General features: G+C 42.0%; 1 protein-coding gene across 10 annotated transcripts in view; it reads right to left on the bottom strand.

Moving 5' to 3' along the window:
• The window catches only part of LOC102371371 (multiple epidermal growth factor-like domains protein 6), a 316,432-nt gene that overhangs the window by 195,512 nt on the left and 97,387 nt on the right, over positions 1-23,533 (bottom strand). For 2 of the 10 annotated variants that reach the window (XM_025198040.1, XM_025198041.1), the window contains one exon: positions 4,543-4,585. The exons of the other annotated variants lie outside the window; for them this stretch is intronic. In XM_025198040.1, coding sequence (XP_025053825.1) covers positions 4,543-4,585 — 43 coding nt within the window. The remainder of the gene's footprint in view (positions 1-4,542; positions 4,586-23,533) is intronic. 10 annotated transcript variants of the gene reach the window in all.

The following is a 23,533-nucleotide window of genomic DNA, read 5'->3' as shown; positions in this document are numbered from 1 at the left end:
AGGAATGCCATAGTGAAGTCTGTCCATGAGGAACCACCATTATATAATGATCATCTATTCTACAGCCTTACTGGGATATTCTGTGTAAGATATGAAATTTAAACCATGAAACCAATTTTATACAAAAGACTATCTACTCTCAACATTCTTTTTTCCTATGAACTTCCTTTGCTATTGATATTTTATGAGCACAACCAACAGTGCAGTTGGCAAATTTAATATTGCAGGAAGACAGCTGATGTGTTTTAGTATTCTAGGCAGTAAGAAGAGGTAGAGACTGCAACAGAACTCAGAGCAAGTATGCTATTTAACCCTGCTGGTGACAATCTGAACTATCCCTTTTCTATTCTGTATGTAACTGAGACCAGGTAGAAAGAGAGACACAATAAGATTTCATAGATTTCATAGACATTAGGGCTGGAAGGGACCTCAGGAGATCAAGTCCAGCCCCCTGCCCCAAGGGCAGGAAGTCAGCTGGGGTCAAAGGATTCTAGCAAGATAAGCATCTAAATGCTTCTTAAAGGAGTCCAGAGTAGATGCTTTCACTGCCTCTGGAGGGAGCCTATTCCAGGCCTTGGGGGCTCAGACAGTAAAGAAGTTTTTCCTTACGTCCAGCCTAAAATGGTCTTGGAGGAGTTTGTGATCGTGGGTCCTTGTCATCCCTTGGGGTGCTCTGGTGAACAGATGTTCCCCCAAATCCTGATGTACGCTCCTGATGTACTTATAGGCTGCCGCCAGGTCTCCCCTGACCCTGCGCTTTTCCAGGCTGAAAAGCCCCATGGCTCTCAGCCTCTCTTCATAAGGCCTATTCTCCTGCCCTCTGATCATGCATGTGGCTCTCCTCTGGACTCTCTCAAGCTTCTCCATAGGTTGGGAATATGCCAGTGACGCGCAACTTTACATCATTCTCAATGGATGTGAATACTGTGACTGTGACATCAGAATGCCAATCAGTTATTAACTTTTGGATGAACAGCAACTGGCTTTGGCCAAAACCAAGAAAGTCCCAAGTACTAGTGGTAAGAGTAGAAAAACATGTCAGAGTCAATATATTGTCTCCATCACTGACTGATGGCCAGGGATCAGAGCTTTCCGTTTGCTGCAGAAAAATGCGGATCATCTCCTTTAAAGGAGAAAAACAGATTTTTCTCCTTTAAAGAAGAAAAATGCAGGAAACCACAGGTTCTCCCTTGCAGGGTGGCAGAGTTCTAGCATACATGGGGCTGGGGGGAGCAGGATTCAGGGGGTGCTACATCCATGTATGCACATGCACATGGCCAGCAATACAGCCAGACAGTGATGGAGAGCAGCTCCCCCAGCTGCCTGCAGGTAAGTCTATGGGAGGGAGGGGGCACTGGTGATATGTGGGTGGACAGGGGGAACAGGCAATACAGGAAGGACAGATTGAGGTGGCCACAGTAAGGGAGGGAGTGCAGCAGGATTGGTGGCTGGGGACACTGCCCAACTGGGGCAGGAATATGTGTCTGTGGGGTCCAGCTTGGGGAGAGGGATAGAGCTATGGGTACCTCATCCAGGGGGCAGCAGGGGGGCTGCCTCCATGCTGCTGTGCACACTCCTGGGGAGAGGGTGATGCGGGGGGTATGTGACCCCCCAGATTTGTGTGCAGGACAGGGAAGAATGTATTCTGCCTGCTGTGGGCTCGGGGCTCCCCACCCTGCTGCCTTCCCCCAGGGGCCTCTGTGGCCCAGTGGGTGGGACCTGGCGCAGGAGGACAGAGCAGGGCAGGAAGACTCAGGAGAGGGACAACCTCGCCAACGAAAGGCACCCCCTCCTCACCCAGCAGCAGCAGGGGGCACAACGCCATGCTGCCACCCCTGCTGCAGCTGGGTGGGCAGGGAGCTCCTCACCGTGGTGGCATGGCTGGCATAGGGCTTCTAGCAGTGGCACTGAGCCTCCCTGTCCCGCTCAACCCTCCTACATGGGGTCCCGCTCACTGAGCCACAGAGGTCCCCCTCGGAGAAGGGCAGCAGGGCAGGGAGCCCCGAGCTTGCAGTGGGCAACCCACATCCTTCCCCACCACCCACGGGCTCCGTTCGGCTCCACGCTGGCCATGCCGGCCACAGGAAGAGGGGTGGGTTCAAACTTGCTGAAGATGCATTCTATGCCACCTTCCAGGTCGTTGATGAAGACAGTGAACATTTGAAGATGTTGAACACTGACATTTGTTCCTGTACTCTCAGTAAGGCTTCTTTAAAGTATAGCCAGCTGTCCTGGACTATTGTCTCGCTCAGACTTGCTTCTTAGGGGATCCTGCCCATGAGTTCCCTGAGCAAGTCAAAGTCTGCTTTTCTGAAGTCCAGGGTCCTTACTCTGCTGCTCTCCATCCTCCCTTTCCTCAGGATCCTCAATCATCTCATGGCCACTGCTACCCAAGTTGTCATCCACTACTACATTCCCCACCAATTCTTCCCCGTTCATGAGCAGCAAGTCAAGAAGAGCATGGCTTCTAGTTAGTCACTCTAGCACTTCCACCAGGAAGTTGTCCCCAGCGCTCTCTGAAAACTTGCTGGATTGCCTGCGCACTGCTGTATTGCCCTCCCAGCAGATATCAGGGTGACTGAGGTTCCCATGAGAACCAGGGCCTGTGATCTGCAAACTTCCACTAGCTGTTTGAAGAAAGCCTCATCCACCTCTTCCTCCTGGTCTGGGGCTCTATAGCAACCATCTCCTCTGACCCTAACTCAGAGACTTTCAACAGGCCTATCTCCAATGTCATACTGGAGCTCTAAGCAATCATATGGCTCTTTTACAAAAAGTGCTACTCCTCCTCCTCCTCTTCTCCCCTGCCTGAACAGTTTGTACCCATCCATGACTCCAGTTATGCGAACTATCCCACCAAATCTAAAAGAAACCAATTCACATGTACTTCCAAGGCAACTCTCTCCACAATGTGGGCTCTGATGCCTTATTCAGGAAGGGAACTTTTACTGCTGAAGTTTCTAACAGACTTATATGCTCATAGGATCATAGGAAGGTAGGGCTGGAAGTGACTTCATGAAGTCATCTTGTCCAACCCCCACACCCTTCAGGTATTTGAAGACAATTATCAATCCCCCTCCCCTCCAGCCTTCTTTTCTCCAGACAAAATAAACCCAGTTCTTTCAGCCTTTCCTCAGGAATTTGACCTCATTTTTGCTGCTCTGTGCTGGACTCTTTCCAAATTGCCCGTGTGCTTCTTGAAGCCTGGGGCCCAAAACTGGTCACAGTACTCCAGGTGAGGCCTCACTAGTGCTTACCAGAATGGAAGAATCACTTACCCTTGATTTGCAAGACACTACTGTTAATGCCACCCAGTGTGCCATTGGCTTTTTGGCAACAAGAGCACACTAGCTCATATTCAGCACATGGTTTAATGCAACTCCCAGGTACTTCTCTACAGTACTGCAGTCTAGTCAGTCATTCCCCTGTCTGCATTTGCGCATAAAATTATTCTGCCAAAAGTGCAGGACTTCCCATTTTTCCATGTTGAATCTTATCTGATTGATTGCAAGACCTTTTCTCCAATCTCTCCACATCATTCTGGTTTCTAGCTCTACCCTCCAGAGTGTTTGCAACTCCACCCAATTTGATGTCATCTGAAAATTTGCTAAGCGTGTACTCAGTTCCATTATCCAAACCATTAAGCAAGATGTTGAACAATACTGGACCCAGGAAAGATCCCTGGGGAACCCAGCTTGATACCTCCTCTCAACTAGACATTGAGTCATTGATGATTACTCATTAAATATGATGATAAACCAATCAGTTATGTATCCACCCATCAGTACTTTCACCTAGTCTGTATTTCTTTAGCTTGTTAACAAGAATGTCATGGGGGATAGTGTCAAAAGCCTTGTTAAAGTCAAGGTATATCACATCCACGGCTCTCCCCACGTCCACAAAGCCTGCTACCTTATCACAGAAGAAAATCACGTTGGCCGGGCATGACTTGCTCTTGGTGCATCCATGCTGGCTGTTCCTGATCTCCCTGTTCTACTTTAGGTGCTTCACAATACATTCCTTGAGGACCAGTTCAATATTACAGTCCCTGGCTTGGTTTATGCTGTTGGGAACACAATTAGCCCAGGATCGAATTTTTCAGCTTTCAAGTTCTTGCTTGAGAACTATTCTGCCAGCTGCCTGCAATGAGTGGGGTCTGTTGTTTTTATTCTGTCTTCCCTAAATACTGATGGCTTCAGGGTTATTAAAGTTTTTCAATTTTATGGTGCTTTCAAAATCATTCAAAAGGTGAGATGTGTGGTTTGGGGCCTTCATTTATACGGTGGGGAGTATTTCCTACTTTTCACATATAATCACTTCCCCCCAGCTGAGTCGCAACTGTTTTCAATAGTTCTCAATATACTGAAAAAGCTGGCAACATTCAAACAGTACTATGCTTCACAGCCACCTCCTTTGACCTCTGGGAAGGAAAGTCAACACTGTTAGCATGTAGAAAAGTAGGTTACCCTACAACAAACCGGGCTTGTCTTGAAAAATCCATTTTCAGTTTTTGCTTTAGGAAAGGAGTGAATTAAAACAAACCTCGCCAATGCTCTCTGTCTGTAAGGAACATCTGTCTCCAGTGCTGTAAATGGGAGAGGAATAAAAATGTGAACTCAACTCAGCAGTGAATTGAAGCAGCACAGAGGTGTAAATAAGAGGAGAGTCGGGTAAATAGATTACTTACAACTTTATTTTAGATCTTTAAGAAAGCAAATAGTAGTGTCTGTGAGATTGCTGCCATAACTAATACTGAGCTTTTGCAAGCATCAAGCTGAAAAACAATGCCACATATTCCATAACGCCAGAAGCCAGCCTTCTGCCTTTACTCTCAAAGTATGATGGTAATTGGAAATTTAAAATTTCATATGGCAACTCTCTGTAGTAAGGTCAGCTACATTTTTTCCCCTTAAGATTCCTGCAATTAACAGCTCAGACTAAAATGCAATAAAAAGTATGTCATCATTAATAAGTAAAACATTGTGAACAATCACCAATGAATGATGCATTTAGCAGATGCAAAAAGGTGGCAGGGTGGGGGAGGAGCTTTTTCCTTTTGAATCATCTCTGAAAATAGTGCTGTGGAGTTCCATGTTTATCATCTCTTGATGACTTTTAGATCTACACTGATTAGTTCCACTCATTCCCATCAGCTCTTCAATCAGAATACATTTCTGGCACATACATTAACACCACAAAGATGCTACGACTAGAACTTTTCTAACAACTCTGTTTATTTAACTTAGACCAGGGCAGAGAACCACTCATATTCCCAGAAATATGCTGACTGTAAAGCTACGGGAGCAAAGGATAGAAAAAAAAAAATGTGTAGTTGCTAGAGTCAGCAAATGGGACTGTAAATACACACAGGGAGTGGACATGCAAGCAGAAGGTGACATTTTTAGATAAATCACTTTCAAGACAGAATCATGCCTTAATATCTTTATACATCTGAGTTTTACTACTTAAGAGTTTCCAGTCTTATCCCAAGTAACTGTAAATTAATACTGGGCACCCATGCTGTGCAATAATGGCTTGCACAGCAGTAGAAAATTTACTATCATAAATAGTAACTGAAACACATTTCCTTAAACTGTTAAATAAGATGCATCAGATAGTAAAAGTTGACTTGCTTACTGGACAATACTTTGTATTTGTCTAATGAAAGGCTACAAAAGTTTCCAAAAGTCTTCATTGACTAAATAGTTTGCTTTTCTTAGGGTCTCTCATGCCAAATGGTAAAATTTTAAAACAAAAAATTGTTTTCATTTAAAAAAAAAAAAAATCAATTATGTTTACAAAATGCTGAAACAAAATGTTATGTTTCAATATTTTGGATTTTTTGCCCAAGACAAACAGTTTAAGAAAGAAATGTCATAAATTAGCAAAATACTTCAATTTCACTAAATTTGCATGTCACTAAAAATAGATTTTTAGTTGAGAAATTCTGCCCAGATAGTATTATTGTTATCTTACTATAACAAGGAGACAAATGCATGCATAACTCAAAAACTATGGTGCATCAAAGCTTTCCTTTTCCTTTCCTGAAGCACTATCATCCTCATTCCCGTGAGTGACCTTGCAGCCAGTTTCATCTAGTTAAAATTATTTACATTGTTTTATGCTGGGGGTGGAGTGGTGGCGAGAGGGAGTAAATCTTTAAACACCTCCAGCCAAACTGGAGGACAGGAGGTAAGAGACAGATTACATACACTGAACAAGCGTTACTGCACAAGATCTAAGCCAGTGTTGTCAACCAGGCCATGAGATCTTTTTAAGGGTGCTGCAGGATGTTGCATACATTAGCAGTGTTAGGTATGCAAATAGCTATATGTGAGTCACAGGACAAACCCAAAAGATTCCTAGCAGGAACCCACAGTGTCAAAAACATTTTGATCCATTGTAGTCTTTCCGAGCTCTTTGCAAGAGAAGAACATTTCTATTATTTTTCTGTAGCAAACAGTGAAAAGCTAAGAGCTGGCATTTTCCAAAGGGTGCCTTGAGTCAAAGTCAAGAACTACTGTTCTAGCTGAACCATTACTACTAAAGCCACTTTTTTGTGAAACAGAGACACATTAATTTAACAGAATACTTCTAATCTGGGGCATGGGCACACAACATGAGTATAACAGAATAAATTATCTCAAATTTTACTCTCCAGCAAAATTTACTCCATGGTAAGGAAGAGCTGTTTCTGCCAAACTGCCAATAGCAGGCACTATAACAGCACCTCCTCATTAAGCAAATGGGTACCACAGGATAAAACAGACTGGGATAGACTGGATCCTGCAGTGAGATCCACATGGCAGGTCACGACAACCCACGCAGAGTCCCAGTGAATTCAAGGATCACTCTATTTACTGGATCAGTATCTGAGAGACATACAATAAAATGAAAAAAAAAAACAGTAAAAAAAGGACCAGGGAGGCTCTGGGATGAAATAAATTGCATGCCACTGCATTGTACTTTTTAAAAAATTAATGAATAATAGAATCCCTCACTCACAACTGTATTGATTTTCTACTAGATCTGTCCATCTTCGACACATTTTAAGAATGGTTTAATAGGTATATCCATTTTGTGTGGGAAGGAACTTGAAAATTCTCTATACAGAGCCACCACGGATGACATATTGACTAGATCAGATTGAAATAGTTTTCAACACTGCATTGATATAGTCTGCAAATGTAGAGCAGAAGACAGACAATGAAGGGCAAAGTGAAGATTAAAGGCCTATAGCAGCTGTACAATAATATTTTGTTTTAACTGCTGGTCATCAGTTAGCTCAGAAAGGCAGGGTTCATCTCATCAACTATACAAATAAAATTATTAAAGCATCAAATGTTTTTTTCATTCAAAGCAGTGCCCTCAGGAGTAAGATTTTAACTTTGCTGCTAAGGAACCAGAGTGGTTCTTATCTTCATGTGCTACTGTAAACAAAATACCTTCACCAACTCCCAAAAGCAGCTCTCAGCTTCTTTGCAAAGCTTTCAAGGAGTGCTTTCGTTATGTTCTGGTTTTATGCAAGTACAATTTAAGAGAACAGTTAATGCACTAATTCCAGAAGAATTTGGATTTTTCCATGTAAAAAGTAGGACATCTGAATAGTGTGAGCCACATATATCACCTTGCTAATAATAAAATGAAGTTATGTGCATTATAGCCTTTTAGTGATCCCTTGGAAACCAGAGCAACTTACACGTTTTAATGCATTTGTTTAAAAATAATACCTAAAACCCCCCAATTTGGTCAAACTCTGGCACAAGTCAAAAATAACATGCTAATGAATGGTGTAAAGTGTGCAGTCTAGTATGGCTCCCACTTTCTGTTCTTCTAGCCTAGTACAAATGTTTGCCTCCTTATGATCATGATTAAAATATTTAATGCGCTGACCTTGAGCATCAACCACTATCAAATTAAGTTCTATGTTGCAAGCAAAGCATCCAATCTCCTCTAGTGGCTTCTAAATTCATTAGACACTTAAAAAATTGTTTTAAAATCTGCTGACTTCAAATTCCTATAGTTTGGAGCTGAATTCTTGTGATTTATTACAACCAAATTTGCATTCAAGTTAGATATGCAACCCTCCAGCTGATCTTCGCAAAGAACACTCCCCTCTACATTTTGTCTTGTTTAAACAAAATAATCAATCCCTTATTATATATCAGACTTTTAATTATCTTTTCACTTTTCAGTCAATGATCAATGCAAGAGAATAGACAGCCGTGTGACAGCTGCTGTTTGGATTCCAAGCCAGAAAGGCAACAGCACTGAAAAGCAGCATTTCTTGGTGCCATACGGCCTGAGACTGTTATGTCGCATACCATGTGGAAGTTCAAAAGGAATAATTTCAGTGTAAAAGTTCAGTTGCTGCTCTAGAGTGAAAATAATTTATTTCAGATGCCGTGTTTTTTGAAGTTGCTGTATCAGAATTTTAAATCTTTTTGCCATATATATTCCCTTAGGGCACATGAAATGAACCAAGGCTCTTTTTTTGCTTTTATGAATTCAAGGCTTTGACACCAGTTCATAGAGAAAAAATAACTTCTGAACATCAATCAAGCTCTGCATGTCTGGTCTTTGTTTAACATGCTTTGTTTTCATTGTGGCAACATATGTTTTGTTTGCATTTAAAACAGGGCATTTGATATCACATACAAGTCATTAGCCAAGAGACAGCTCCACACACAATGCAAATTTCAGCTAGTGTGAAAGGTAAGATGCATAAAAGAATATTAATTGAGATGCTTTTGCTGACACTTAAAGAGAAAGTCAGGATGTGTGTAAATAAAAGAAAGAGGAAAAACGCTGATATAGTTGGGGCAAGATGAATCCCCAGTGTAACTCCTTACACTCAGGACAAATTTAGCTCACATAAAGCAAAGTACATATGCAACACAACACACTTCCACAGTGGTCAGGTTTAACTAAGTAGATATTTTGCAGAGCAAGGGTCAATACAAGGATGCACAGGCACCTTAAATACTCAGTAGCATTCCCTAAACACTACACTGAAATTATTCTCTCTCATCTTCCACATGGTGTGTGACACAACAGTCTCAGGCCATATGGCACTCTGAATGCTGGTGCGCAGTGCTGCTGCCTTCTTGGCTTAGAATCCAGAACAGAAGCAGCTGTCGCAGAGCTGCTTTTTCTTTCACATTGATCATTTTGCTGAATAATGCGGATCAACATTCCTATACATGACACTGTTCTTGGAAGTTTGCTGTTTACACTTGGCTCGTGCAGAGGTGTTCTTGGAAGCACGGCTTCAGCCAACGTGTTATTTCTGAGTGGTTATCCAAGATGCTTGTGACGAATCTATTCGTATTCATATCTGCCTACCTGAATAATATGAGCAGGTGCATAGTACTCCAAAACACTTCTTTGTGGACAAAGCTGTTCTCTAATTGCCTCTAAAGAATCAACGCGAGTTCAGGAAAGTATTTGACATATCTAAAAGACCAGCCATGGTATATACTTATACAAATGCTTGAACTTGAATACTTATTTAAAATAAAAAAGATTCAAGCTGGTCTGATGCAACAAAACATGGAATTATTGCTCAGTTGGCTTTTTCCTCCTCAGGAGGGAATAGCTATATGCAATGTCCACATTAATGGCTATGATGCCTTTCAAAGCTGTATGGTGGTGGAAATGGCAGTCATATGCTGACCTTACAAGTAAAAAACAAAAGACTATAATTTCAATCCGTACGACTGACGAGCAAAAAGAAGGGCACAAAAGGACTGTCTCTGATATTGAATATGATGTTGCTAAGGATGAAGCGAAGAAATGTAGTGTCCTTAAAAAAAGGATACTACAATTAACTAGTGATACTGGAAGAAGACATGAATTATATTAATGCAAGTACAAGGAAAACTTATTTGAATAAATACAGAGATAAGAGTTCAGGAGCCATTTGTGCTTACTGTAGACAGAAAAAGAGAAGTGTGTTAAGGTCTATACCAATAATGATGTTTCTTTTATTAGGAGTGAAAATGTTAGAATGCATGGCTTACAAGGGCTGCTGTCACTTTACCAATATTGTGATGAACTGTAACAAAATATATTAAATAAAATAAGGCTCAGAGTTTTGCAATCCATCCACTAGAAGTTAGATGGAAGATTTAAATAAAAGTTTGATTACTCAATCAAAATGATCTTTAATATCAACAATAGTGAATAATATATAACAATGAATCAACACATTGAAGTTATTATAAAAATTTAGAGCTTGATTATTTGGTACTGTCCATCACATTCAGTAGTAACATCCAATCTATGAATGCCATGTCCATGCACAATGTACAAGGCCTAATTTCAAAACTCTAATTATTTAATCAATTATATGACAGTAACCAGAAAAAAAATCTTATCTGTCTTGACAGATCATCTATTAATTCTTTTTTCCTATTAACTTCTATATTACAGGGGGGGGGGGGGGAGGGGGAGAGAGAAGAGTCAGTCTACAGGAAGAAAGCAAATGTAGCCCTTGCAAAATTCAGTGGGGGAAGGGGTATTTAACCCCTGGCCCTGGCCCTAGGCCCCAGCCAGGGTTTGCCTGGGGGTGAGCAGTCCCCCTGTTCTCCCCTCATCCACCACTGAATGGTGTGCATCTCTGGCTGGGCTTGCCCTCCGCAGCCCCTTGGCAGCCAGCCCTCACTGCTCCGGTGAGGGAGCAGAGGGGCTGGACCAGCCCTGCTCTCTGAAGCAGACAGCCCAGCCCAGCCCAGCCCAGCCCAGGGTTGCAAAATGCTGGGGGGACTCTGATTTAACTTGAACCAGAAAGGGGTCTAGGCCAGAAGTTTCATAAACCAGTTTGACCCAAATCAGTTAAGTCCGATACTACATTCAACCAGGTTTATCTTAAACCAGTTCTAGCCATTTTGAAACTGGTTTATGTGCACTGAGTTTTGTTCTGTTACAGGTTTAAACCAACTTCTGATCACTTAAACTTGCTTATGTGTAACTTCTGTCCCTAGCCCTAATGTACGATCATTTGAGTTTAAGTGCTCTTAACTTGATCTAATTGTATCATGTAATTTCACTTTTATTCACTATAGCTTCTATCTCTTCTACTTCTTTTTCCATTGCCAATTCCCAATAAATTTACACATTATTTTATTAAGACATCCAGTAGTAAGTACTAAGGTACTTAGAAGGCTATTATCAGCATAGTTTCTTAACACCCATCAGTTATGGAAATATTTATACTCATAACGTCCCCATAAGATTATAGGAGGGAAGAGCTGGAAGTGACCCCATGAGGTTACTTAGTCCAGCATTGGATTAAATTACACCAATTCAACTGTCTAACTTGTTCATGAAAATTTCCAAGGATGGATGGAGAGTCTACAACTCTCTAAGTAGCCACTCTCAAAGTAAAAAATTTCGTCCTCATCTGCAATCTAACATTTCCTCTGCTGCATCTTGAGACCACTGCTCTAAGTCCAGTCCCCTTCAGCCACAGAGAAAAGTCAACCTCCTTCCTTTCTATATTGATCCGTCAGTATTTAAAAATTGTTATCAAACCTCCCTCTAAATTGTGCCGTTCCAAATGAAAGAGTTCTAGGTCTTTCAGCCTTTCCTGATAAGCAGGGATCTGAGTTTCCCATTTGCTGTAGAAAAATGCAGATTTTCTCCTTTAAAAGGAGTTCCAGCCTACAAAGGACTGCTTGGGACTTGGGGGGATGGGGAAGAAGAAGCAGTAGGAGAAAGACAATCAAAGGCAATGGGTGCCACGTGCATGTGCATGCACATACCACAGCAGCATGGTGGAGAGCAGTTCCTGCAGCTCCCCACAGATAAGTCTATGGTGCGGGGAAGGGGACATAAGTGACATCGCAGGGGGCATAAATTGGCACATGCCCCCCCCCGGTTGTGTGCACCCACAACAGGCATGGGGCTGCAACCTAACCAAACCAGCACAGGCAGGAGCCCACCTCTGTGTCCCAGAGAGTAGGACCTGGTGCGGGAGGGCAGAGCAGGACAGCAGGACGCTGCATTCCTGGCCACATGCATGGCAGATGCGCACATACATGTGGCATTTATTGGTGACAATATCGGCTACACTGGCCAGAAAAAGCCAATTGCTGATAATGTCAACTTTCCTTTTGTTGGTGTCAATATGACATGGACCAATATATCAGTGCACTTATAATAGCGACATTTTATTTTAATAATGTTAAAACACAGATTTGGGGGTTTTAAAAATCAGGGAATTTGGGATTTTTAAACAGAGAAAACTAGGATGCCTTCTGATAAGTCATGTTTCTAGGCTACTACTACCATATTCTCTTGCATATAACCTGCACCTTTCCCCCAAAAACTACCAGGGGAAAACTGGGGTGCACATAATAGGAACATAGGATCATAGGAAAGAAGGCTAGAAGGGAATCATGAGATCATCTGGTCCCAGCCCCAGCTCAAGGCAGGATCATCCTGGACTAAACCATCCGAGCCAAGCCTCTGTCTAACCTGCTTCTGAAAACTCCCAAAGATGGAGATTCCACAGTTTCTCTAGGTAGCTTGTGCCAATGCTTGACCACCTTCATGGTTAGGAAGGTCCTCCTAATCTCCAACCGCAAATTTCCTCTGCTGCATCTTGAGGCTGTGGCTCCTAATCCTGTCCCCTATAGTAACAGAGAAAAGCCCATCTCCACCCTTTCCGTAATCATCTTTCAGGTATATAGATGCTATTATCAAATCCCCACCTCAGTCTTCTCTTCTCCAGCCTAATTAACCCTACTTCTTACAGCCTTTCCTCATAAATCTTGCCTCCCAGGCCACTAATCACTTTTGTTACCCTTCTCAAACTGTCCATATCCTCCTTGAAATGCAGGCCCAGAACTAATGCAACTTAATATACTGTGAAGTTTTTTGTTTTGTTTTTGGGTTTTTTTGGTGCACTGAGCACCCTGTTGAATAACATTTAGCTTATGGCCCATTATACCCCCCGGTTCTTCTCTGCAGTACTGCAATCTGGTCAGCCATTCCCCTGTCTGCATTTGTGCACACAATTATTTTGTCCCAAGTGCAGGACTTTGCACTTGTCTGTGTTGAATCTCATCTGATTGACTTCAGACCATTTCTCCAGCCTATCCATGACATTCTGGATCTCAGCCCTACCCTCCAAAGCATTTGCAACTCCACCCAACTGAGTGTCATCTGCAAATCTCCTACATGTGCACTCAATTCCATTGCCCAAATCATTAATGAAGATGTTGAACAAGATGTTGAGACTTGATCCAGGACAGACCCCTGGGAAGCCCCACTTTAGCCTCCTCCCAACTAGACAATGAGTCATTGATGACTATTTGTTGAGAATGATGATCCAACCAGTTACCTATCCCCACCTTAGGGTACTTTCATTTAGTTGGTATTTCCTTAACTTGTTAATGAGGAGTGTTATGGGAGATGTTCCTACTATATGGTAAAAAAAAAACAAACAACCCAAAACCTACAATTCTTTGTACTTCATCAGTGAGAAACTAAGGCTTGCACTCTAGATATTTTAGCTATCAAACTCCAATTGATATAACTTTGGAATATCTGAATTTGGGCTTAGGTGTCTTGCCCAAGTTTACACAGTAAGTGTGTAATAGAGCAGAAACTGAACACAGGTCCCTCACAGCCTATGCTAATATTCTAATACATGTAGTATTTTACTTCTCTATGTTTTATATAGCAATATCCTCATATCATTTTTTAAATAATTCTGCATTCATGCATACATTCTTTTTCTCATGATGCAAAAAAATCCTGATGATTTCAAACTATTTCTGAACATTAGCATTTCCAAAATCAAGATACTAATTTTGTTTCCTCAGCCCAACTCTTTTCATGTTTCATTTTTAAATTTTTTTTTTAAAGCTATTTCTTGGCCATTTCTTTTTTAGCTATTTATTGTGGCTTGCTTCATTTTGGGATGGAGGGAAGTGGAAAGGATCAAACAACAGCAGTGCTGGGCTCCAGGGAAACAGCAACATGTTTTTTAACAAACAACAAAGTGCCAAGAAAGCATGAAGCTAGATCTTGCTCATCTTCAGAATATTTCCACAAGATAGTTCTTAATCCAGACCTGATTAGAAATCGTTGCCTGTAAACCTTGTCCAGTGAAGTCTTGTTCATCAGACAAAAAATGATCAGAATGTACAAATGAAATAATATCCTCATCAAGTTAACGTACATACATATATTGACAAAAGTAAAAGAAAAAAGTATAGAGAATAGGAAAGGGGGAAAATTGATACATTATAGACAGATTACTAGAACATATTCAATCCTTGAAATGTTCATATTTTGGCAAGTCAGTGGGGTTAGCATGGAGTTGCATATTTGGGCCCTTCTGGTTATTAGGTAACAAAAGATATCTTAAAACACACCTTTTCAGATGGAAAAAATATGCCATGAGGATGAGCAGGTACATGGGGAGAAAACAAGCAGTTTACAAAAACCCAGTAGAATGGATAGATTTGTATTTTATTCCCTCTTTCATATGGTATCACACCAGTGAATTTGCATTTTTTAAATCACTTAGGACTTTCAAATGCTTCACAAATGGACTTTGTTCCATAAATCGTCCAGAAAAATTTATGGCCACTTTTTTAACCTACGCCCCCCCAGGTGAGCTTTCAAGTTGCAAGGCACTTGCCTCTGTTTCACTCCAGAGGAAGCACATTTCATTAAACAGCCAAAGTGTGACTTTGGCTAAATATTACTTCCTTACTCCCTATGAGATAATCAGTCAGGCACCCAAAAAGAAAGCACAAAAATTAACTGGAAAATCATTCTAATTCTCCAGCTGCTAAGGATTCACAACTGCCCTCCCCACTTTCTTGCTCCGATTAAAGTGCTGAGCTTTAAATCAGTGAAATTCATCTTCTGTCACTTAGGAATGTGGAAGTGAACCAGGCCACTAATGCCTCACATATTGCAGGCAAATCAAACAACCTAATAAAGCCCTCCTGTAACAGTCAGTCACTTTCACCTTCAGTTCCCCTAAAACCAATGCTAACATGACTTTGTTCATATTTGCAGTCAGATTTTTAATAACTACCCTCCACTTTCATTGCCTGAAAACTCTGGGTGCACGCATGTATCTGAGTGAAATACTGCAGGTGCCCATGCAAGTGATTTATATGTCTGTACACATGATTTGTTGACACAATCTCAGAATCATATATTTAAGATTCCTCAGCTACAGACACTAATAAGATGGGTGCATACGTACAGGTTGGTTGAGATCAAGCTGAAAAAAAAATCTTTGCAGAGGCAAGGTTTCAAAATCCAGTAAGAAAGATGGATAAAGCACATTCTTGCACTATGAAGTCTTCAGGGCCAGGGCCAGCTCTTACTAGAACAGTAATGTTTTCTGGGGAATAGCAGTTAATGCGATGTGGTTTGACTTTTTTATTTCCAAAATATCTTTTAGAGTGATCCTGCCCTATAGATACAAAAATTGTCATAGAGGACTTAGACTGTCCCCCTGATATACAAGGACCCCACCATCTAAGATGCTCTCTTCTGTCCTAACGGCATTACTTCACAATTACAAATCTCAAGAAGGCATATCCTAAGATCTGTGCCATGGAGTAGTGGTGCAGAAGGCAACCTGCAGAAGGATAAGTGTGAGGCACAAATCATCCACTTTTAGCTCTGTAAAGCAATCTTTGGAAAAACAGAACATTGTCCAACACCGTATCATCTCTTCTCAGTCCTCTCTCATGGTCAGGAGACTCCGCTATGCTACCATGGAGCTGGAGGTGGGGAGGACAGGAAACATTAGCCAGTGGACCCGAGGCTGTACAGAGGCTATGTGCATAGCCTTGGCCTCCTATACAAAGCCTAGCAGTCTCAATGTTGGCAGGTGTGGGCAGTGGGCAACCTATACTCTGAATAGACTGGAGGGAAGGACACTTCCCCCATGCATCCTCATGGAGATTTCCTCCCTGAGAATAAACTTAATCATATGGCTTTTGCCACAGGATTCAATCCTTCCCCTCTGAACAACATTAATGAAACATTAAAAACATTAAAAGGAGTCCACGTAACCCCATATAATTCCCTTCATATGGAGGGACAGGTGACAACAGAAGGTTGAAGCATGGCTGAGCTTTGAGGATGACATCAAGAAATGGAAATTTTTAGTGGGCTTCTTACACAAAAGGTAAGTGGTGCCAATTCTTCCATTAATTCTATTCATCTACACAAAGTTAATGTAAAAAAACCCCCAAACACTGCAGTATCCCGATTCAGCAACTCTGATGGAAAATCTGTTCCTACCCTTATTATGGTAGCACATACTTTGTACATCATACCACTATGAGTCAATTTTTCCTCAAAGTCAGCAGGTAACACTGAATTTTGGCCATAGACAGCTTCTCCAAGGACAGTTGCACATTTGCATCAGCTGACTGCCATGTAGGTTCAGTATCACAATTAGGTTAAAGATAATAATAATACAGAATTCACTATGTCCATTTTAGCACAGACCCCAGCACCTAGGTATTTTCTTGCGTAGATGATTATCTGTCCAGCCAAAGAAACATCTTAAAGTGACCACAACCCCAAAAGGCTGCATAAATCTCAGGCTACATAGTCTATTTTAATATATGCTGATATGCTTTAATCAATCAATCAGAGACCAAACTAATTTCCCCTACTGTATTTTAATCCATAAAATAGATTTCATAATGCCTGGACATATTTTAGGGGCACAAATTTGCTGATAGGTATTTTTTTGTTTGTTTGTTTTGCACCTAAAAGGGGAATGTCCATATGGCAAAAACAAACATCAAGTCCTAACAAGATGAATAACAGCAAACTGAAATTAATTTAGCAATATTTCAGGACAGCTCCATAAGAGCATCCCCTTGCCCCAGTCCCTAAAGCATCAATGTAGAGAGCTTTGTTCTATACAATTATTTTTCTTTCTCCTCCCAGATTCTAACTGAGCCTTCTCGTGAAAAATTTACAGCCTGACACGATTAAGTACTCTGTGCTCTTCATTGTGACCAGACCTCTCTATGGGATTTTTCTAAAGACAAAAGGTCACCCTCTTGGTAGTTAATTAGCTCACCTATATTTTTTTTTAATTTCATCTGGCGGTCTACCTTTTTAGAATGGAAGGTACTTGGCCCCGTGGTTGACTGGCAGCTGTATGCATATAGCCATGCACCTGCACCTCTGAACGCCAGCAGAGTGTGAGCTATCTAGGTCGCAGAAGAAAAAAAAAAAAAAAAAAAAAAGAGAGATTTAGAACAGTGGACAGTGAGGGAATTCAGAAAACCTGTCATATGCCGCTTATCTTGTTTTAAGACTTGAATATAGCTCCAAAATGGGAGCATTTGAGGTTGAAAGATGGTCTCCCTCAACTGCAAGAAAGAAGCTTGCATTCAAAATCATCATTTTTCCTGCATTCGAAATATTTTTTTAAAGTAATGGCAAAGAGCCATTAAGGGACATGTCAGCAAATAGCAGCTATTAAAAACTTTGCTAGCTTGAAGCTTTAAAGAAAATGTAGGCAGGCAGATTTAAATGTTCCCAGCTGGAACTTATCCCAAAGCACATAATAATGCCTTACTCTTGCAATAAAGGATAATGACAATAAATAGTCAGTACTTTGGGTTCATTGATCATCCAAAAACCATCACCCCTAGAAAACCAATGCCCTTTGAACTCCATGCTGCAGCTTTTGCTCACTACTGAATCAAAGGAACATTGCCACCCACTGAGTTACCTTTAAAAGTGTTTCTGTAGCATCCGGGACTTTGCCATCAAACTACTGACCAGATTTAACGCTACTTAGCTGTAAAAGGTAACAAGGTCACAGCCTTGGGCTGTGTGGCTGCAGTTCTCATAAAGATGAGAGACTCAGAATTAATGCCTTAGAATTAATAACTTGTTGTTATTTTTACTTTCTGGAAGAAGTTTTTGTGAAGATGACTATCTTTTTGCAAATTTAAACAACATTAAGCCTCAGTTGGGCAGGGGGGAGGAGGGAAGGCGGATTTGAAGAAAAAACATTTTGACATCTCCTTTGGTGAAGAAGAAAAAGTTGTTGGTATTTTTCTGGTAGAAGCATACTAGAGTCTCAGTGCCTTTGAAATGTACTTGTAATGGGGATGATTGGCATTAGCTCAGAGGACAAAGTGGCCAATGGAAAAATAATGAGAAGCTGCACCCCATGGGCATTACACTATTAAGGCTAGGATGAGTATGTGCATGACTAGAGATCAATGTCTTCTGAAGAAGGTGGGATGGGTTTCATGAAGGGAAAGAAAAATGAACTAGATGGTGAAGCTATACACAGACTAGAAGGAAAAATCAACAATAGTCAAACGACAGAAAGAAAAAAAGATATGCATTTGAACTTTCTGAATGTCAATAAGGTATGCCAGACACAATTCAAAGCCTTCTCCATCTAGCAGATACATGCTGAAATCAATAAATCACCCAAAAACATATTTAACTTAACAGGGAAGTCAAGGACTACAACTAGATCTGACCAATATCAACATAAAACATTCTGCTTAGCATGGATATCTTCAGTCTTAAAGTGGCTAAACCTCTAAGCTACTGCGGGATCTTTCAAAGCAGAAGTTACAAAAGAACGATTAAATCCGATGCAGTAATGTGCAGTCCATTATTTCTATTTGGCACTATATTTTAAGCCTTTTTGATACTTTCTTTTAATAAAGTATGGGATTTAAGAAATGTGTTCTTTGGCATCTGTTGACTGACAGGTGAACAGGCCACTGTTTGATTAAAACAGCTTTACCTGCAGGGTAAATGTATGAAAAATAGTTTGACTTCAACTCTTAGCTCTTTGTTGTTCAGAAGGGATGGTTCCTATTTCTATGCATTTCCAACAAGCTGTTTTGGGGCTTTTTTGGTTTTTTTTCTGGAGGGGGTGGCGGGGAGCGGGAAGACAGAGGAAGGAAGTCTTCCACCATTTATCCAGAAGAGACATATGCAGAATAGCTATAAAAAAAAAAAACCCTACAGATTAGGGGGACTAGCTATAGATTATCACTCCTACATACAGGTGACAGACTATGTGTGAAGGCAGAAATACAGACCATGCTTTAAAAGTTTTAGTCTAAATGGCAATGTAATCAAAGTTGTTTTCAGTGTGATGAGAGTATGCTATGTGTCTAAATCAGTAAGCAGCATGATAAGAATTGCTGTAAATGCTGATATAGTGCTAACAGCAGAAGATAACTAGCACTAAAATCCTAAGGGGAATTTTAGATTCCAATGTTGCCACAGTGTTTAGTATTCTTATGTACTGTAGTGTTGTCTCAATTAGCCTGCATAATGACATCAAAAGGCAGTAGTGAACCCAGCAAATACAAGAGAAAATTGTCAAAAGTTATTTCAGAGTACTTCTTGGGAACCAGAATGTACAACAAAAGCTGGGTATAACATTGTTAACCACACACAATTGAGCATGTTTCTCTTACCCTGTTATTTAAGAAGCACAGATAGCAAGTACGCTGGTAAATGAAGAACATCTGCCTGATAACATCCATTTCAGATGTGGGTTACAAGTTTTTAGAGAGTAATTACACAGCATTTTTACTGCAAATCCAAATAAGATGTTTAAAGCACTTTTATGATTGCAGAATTATCTTGTTTTATAAGACTTCCTGAAAACATCATTTAACATGATTTGAACATTGCTGTGTATTTTTAAAGTATTACAAAAATGGAACAGGAGAGAAAACAGGTATAAGGAAAAGATATTTAATGAGGAGAGTAGCAAGTGCTAAGCTCTATAGACAGTGATTAGAAGATCAGTTCTTGGACTTCATAATAATAAACCCATTTTCACTGAAGCAAATGAGCTCTCCTGCATATGCACTGGGGAAATATTAACCTATTAGGACTGTGAATGAATAGTGGCAGACAGCCATATAACCCCAAAGTTTATTCATTGAGACGAAGCTTGTTCCTGTACTCAGATTATCCAAGTCTGAGGGGAATGACCCAGAGTAAAAATAAAGAGCAACTTGTGACCTATTCAAGAGGTCTATATACACACACACACATACACAGGTATCAGTTGAACACTACATTTTATTGATATATTTACCATTTTAAAGCAATTTGGAAGCCTACCAGTGCTTCAATCACTAGCAAATAAATGTCACAGATTTCATAGACATTAGGGCTGGAAGGGACCTTGGAAGATCATCGAGTCCAGCCCTCTGCCCCAGGGGCAGGAAGTCAGCTGGGGTCAAAAGATCCCAGCAAGATAAATATCCAAATGTCTCTTAAAGGAGTCCAGAGTAGGTGCTTGCACCACCTCTGGCGGCAGTCTGTTCTAGGGCTTTGCGGCTTGGACAATAAAGAAGTTCTTCCTTATGTCCAGCCTGAAACAGTCTTGGAGGAGTTTGTAACCGTTTGACCTTGTCATCCCTTGGGGTGCTCTGGTGAACAGGCATTCCCCCAGATCCTGATGCCCACCCCTTATATACTTATAGGCAGCCACCAGGTCCCTCCTGAGCCTGCATTTTTCCAGGCTGAAGAGTATCATGGCTAAATTAGGTAAATTCTAAATACCTATATATTTTGGCATTTGATTTTGGGTTTATCATGGAAAAATCAGAGCTTCCCCTGCTTCGTTTGCTCATCAGGATGCAGGTCCAGCTCTGGCTGTCCCCCACTCACCACCTGCTTTGTGGTGCTGAGCAGCCCTAATATGCTGGTGCTATGCCTTCACACCTCACACCTGACCTACAGCCCCCTGGGTCCTGCCAGTGCCCCTCACTCCCCCAGCCCTTCCAGAGGGGGCCCCCAGCTGCCAGGGCTACGGGGCCAGGGACCCAGGTTCACAGAGCAGAGCCCAGAGCCCAGCTCTCCCTCTCCCCTGGATGGCATGGCTGGAATGGAGCCATCTGGGGCAGGGGCAGATGCAGGATGCCTGCTGCACACTCGGGTTTCCCACCTTGCTGTCCTCCCCCAGGGGCCTCTGCGGACCAGCAAGCAGGACCTGGTGTGACAGGGCACAGCAGGGTGGGGGAAGCTCATTGCTGCTGCTGGGAGCTCCACAACACCATGGCGAGGTGCCCCTTGCCTACCCAGCAGCAGCAAGGGGCACAACTCTGTGCTGCCACCCCCTCTGCTGCTGGGCAGGCGGGTGCGTCTTGCCATGGAAGCACAGAGCTCCCAGAGGCAGCAATGAGCTTCCCTGACCTGCTCTGCCCTGCTACGCCAGGTCCCGCCTACTGAGCCATGGAGGCCCTGGGGGGAGGGCAGTAAGGAGGGGACCCCAGCCCTCATTGGGCAGCCTGCTGCTGCCCTGTGCACAAATCTAGGGGGCATGTGCCCTCCATGCCCCCCACTCCCTGGGAGTGCACACAGCAGCAGGGCGCTGCCCCCTGTAACTGTCCCCTGGACAAGCCACCTGCAGCCCCATCCCACTCCCCACCCAGACCCTGCAGCTGCGCATTCTGGCCCCGGGCTCCAAACTCCATGCACTGCCTGGGCTGGGTAGCAGCCCCAGCCCTCCCCAATTCCCTCTCTCCTTCCCTCCCTCACTATGGGGGCCTCAATTCTGCACCCTCCCTCCCCTACCACACCAGACTTACCTGCAGGAGCTGCTCTCCAGGCTGCCTGGTGCCCACGTGCACATGTATGTGCATACATGCACATGGAGCCCCTTGCCTGTCCACCCTCCTCCTGCTCCCCCCAGCCCCTTGCATACTGGAAGTCTGCCAGCCTGCAAGGGGAAACCCATTGGTTCCCACATTTTTCTCCTCAAAATGAGAACATCTGTGTTTTATCACATTTTTCTGTGGCAAAAAGAAAACCCGGATCCCTGCTGATGAAGTAGAATCTTTAGCTGCATCTCAAACAAGCACACAGGAATCTCACAGAGAAAATTAGCAGCAAATTTCTTTTTCAAAACTGTAAATTAAAGAGACAGAAAAAGAACATCAGCTTCCCTTCAGGCATCTTCAAACCCCCACACTAAGTATGGCTAGAGAATGAGTAAACCTGCCCTTGAGCAAAGAATTGAGCACCAAAAAATCTGGAATGAGCCCTTCAATCATTTCACTTCCATGAATGCAGCAGCATGACATTGAGCACGTTATGCTTTATTTATCCCAATGTAAAACTGGGTAAGGGGAGAGTTTCTAGTAAAAACCAGAAGTTGAGCAATCATAAGTACGTATCGGTGTGATTTTGATCCTCAGGAATTAGCTTTCATGGATGTATTTCTGACAAATGGATAACAAAATATTAAATGTTTCAAAAATCTGCAAACCTTATTTAATTTAGATTCAAAGACAAATCACTAACTGTTGAAAGAAGCTTTGAGATTTATCACATTTCATTATAAAACCTACACCTGCATACACAGTTATCAGTTTAACAGCAACTAGGCAGAGGAATTCATAAGTTGCTTAACTGATTTAAATAAGAATTCTAAAAAGTGTTAGAATCAAATGTGTGGCTACGTCAGCAGCTGTGCACAGCACCCAAGCACTGGCTGGATTTCCCCATTTGCACTCTTAGGAACAAGTGTTGCATTTGTCCCGAGACAAGTTGTGCCTACGTTCATTCCAAACCAGACCTATCCTGGGGTTGGCACATACACACATTAGGGTTGCCAACTGCCTGTAAATTTACAGATGGTCAGTAAAAAAGCTGGCCTAAAAATTACTTGTCTATAAAGTCTGTTAAACAAATGAGCTTTCTGTAAAAGCTAAGAAGGCCTGAGCTCATTTCAAGATCTGTCATGTGAATGAAACTACATTCAAGTGTTGATACTGGACAGAAAGTACAGAGCATTACCATCTGCTGTTCTAAGTAGGAGTGCTGCTCAGCACCCTGCAGCAAACTGTCAATCGGGACTTCCTGGTCCACTGGAGCCTCCGTAGTCCCTTTTCATTTCCTGTCCTAGCCATGTGTTGCTGCTGCAAGTCCTGGCTGCTGCCTGTCTGTAATAGCTCCTCAGTGCTTATCCTCACGACATATAGGGCCATGTAGCCCTGGGCCATGCAGAAAGGAGCTGGGACACAGCTGCAGGACTGGGGAAGAGGGAGAAAAGAGGGGTGCATTGGAATTCATGCTGAGACAGGGGCTGCAGGGCTGATGGGAGATCAGGTTGGTGGATGGCCTGAGGGGGGTGGGAGCAGCACAGTGTGGGGTGCAGTAGGGGTGAGATGCCATGGTCTAGAGGTAAATTGGGGAATGCTGGAGGCAGTATAATGCAAATTTTTTTATTTTTGACAGCAAACTATTTACTGATAATCAATTTTTTTTTTTTTTTTTTTTTTTTTTTTTTTTTTTTTTTTTACTTTTTTTCATATGGTCACTATTAAACCCTTAAATTTGAACCCTGTCTTTCTAACTGGGGCCTGGCAACAGAGTTACATTTACCATATGTAAAACATTTATCAATAAAAACACGTGTCAGTAAATAAAATGTGGCTGTCAGTAAAAAGTTTGCAGATTGTGAGTAACACACAAATTTTTGGGATGGCAACCCTGACATACCACTCTTCTAATCAGGAGG

The sequence above is a fragment of the Alligator sinensis genome, unplaced genomic scaffold (genome assembly GCF_000455745.1).
Source record: "Alligator sinensis unplaced genomic scaffold, ASM45574v1 scaffold787_1, whole genome shotgun sequence".
NCBI lineage: Eukaryota > Metazoa > Chordata > Crocodylia > Alligatoridae > Alligator > Alligator sinensis.
This window is presented reverse-complemented; position numbering and strand designations above follow the sequence as displayed.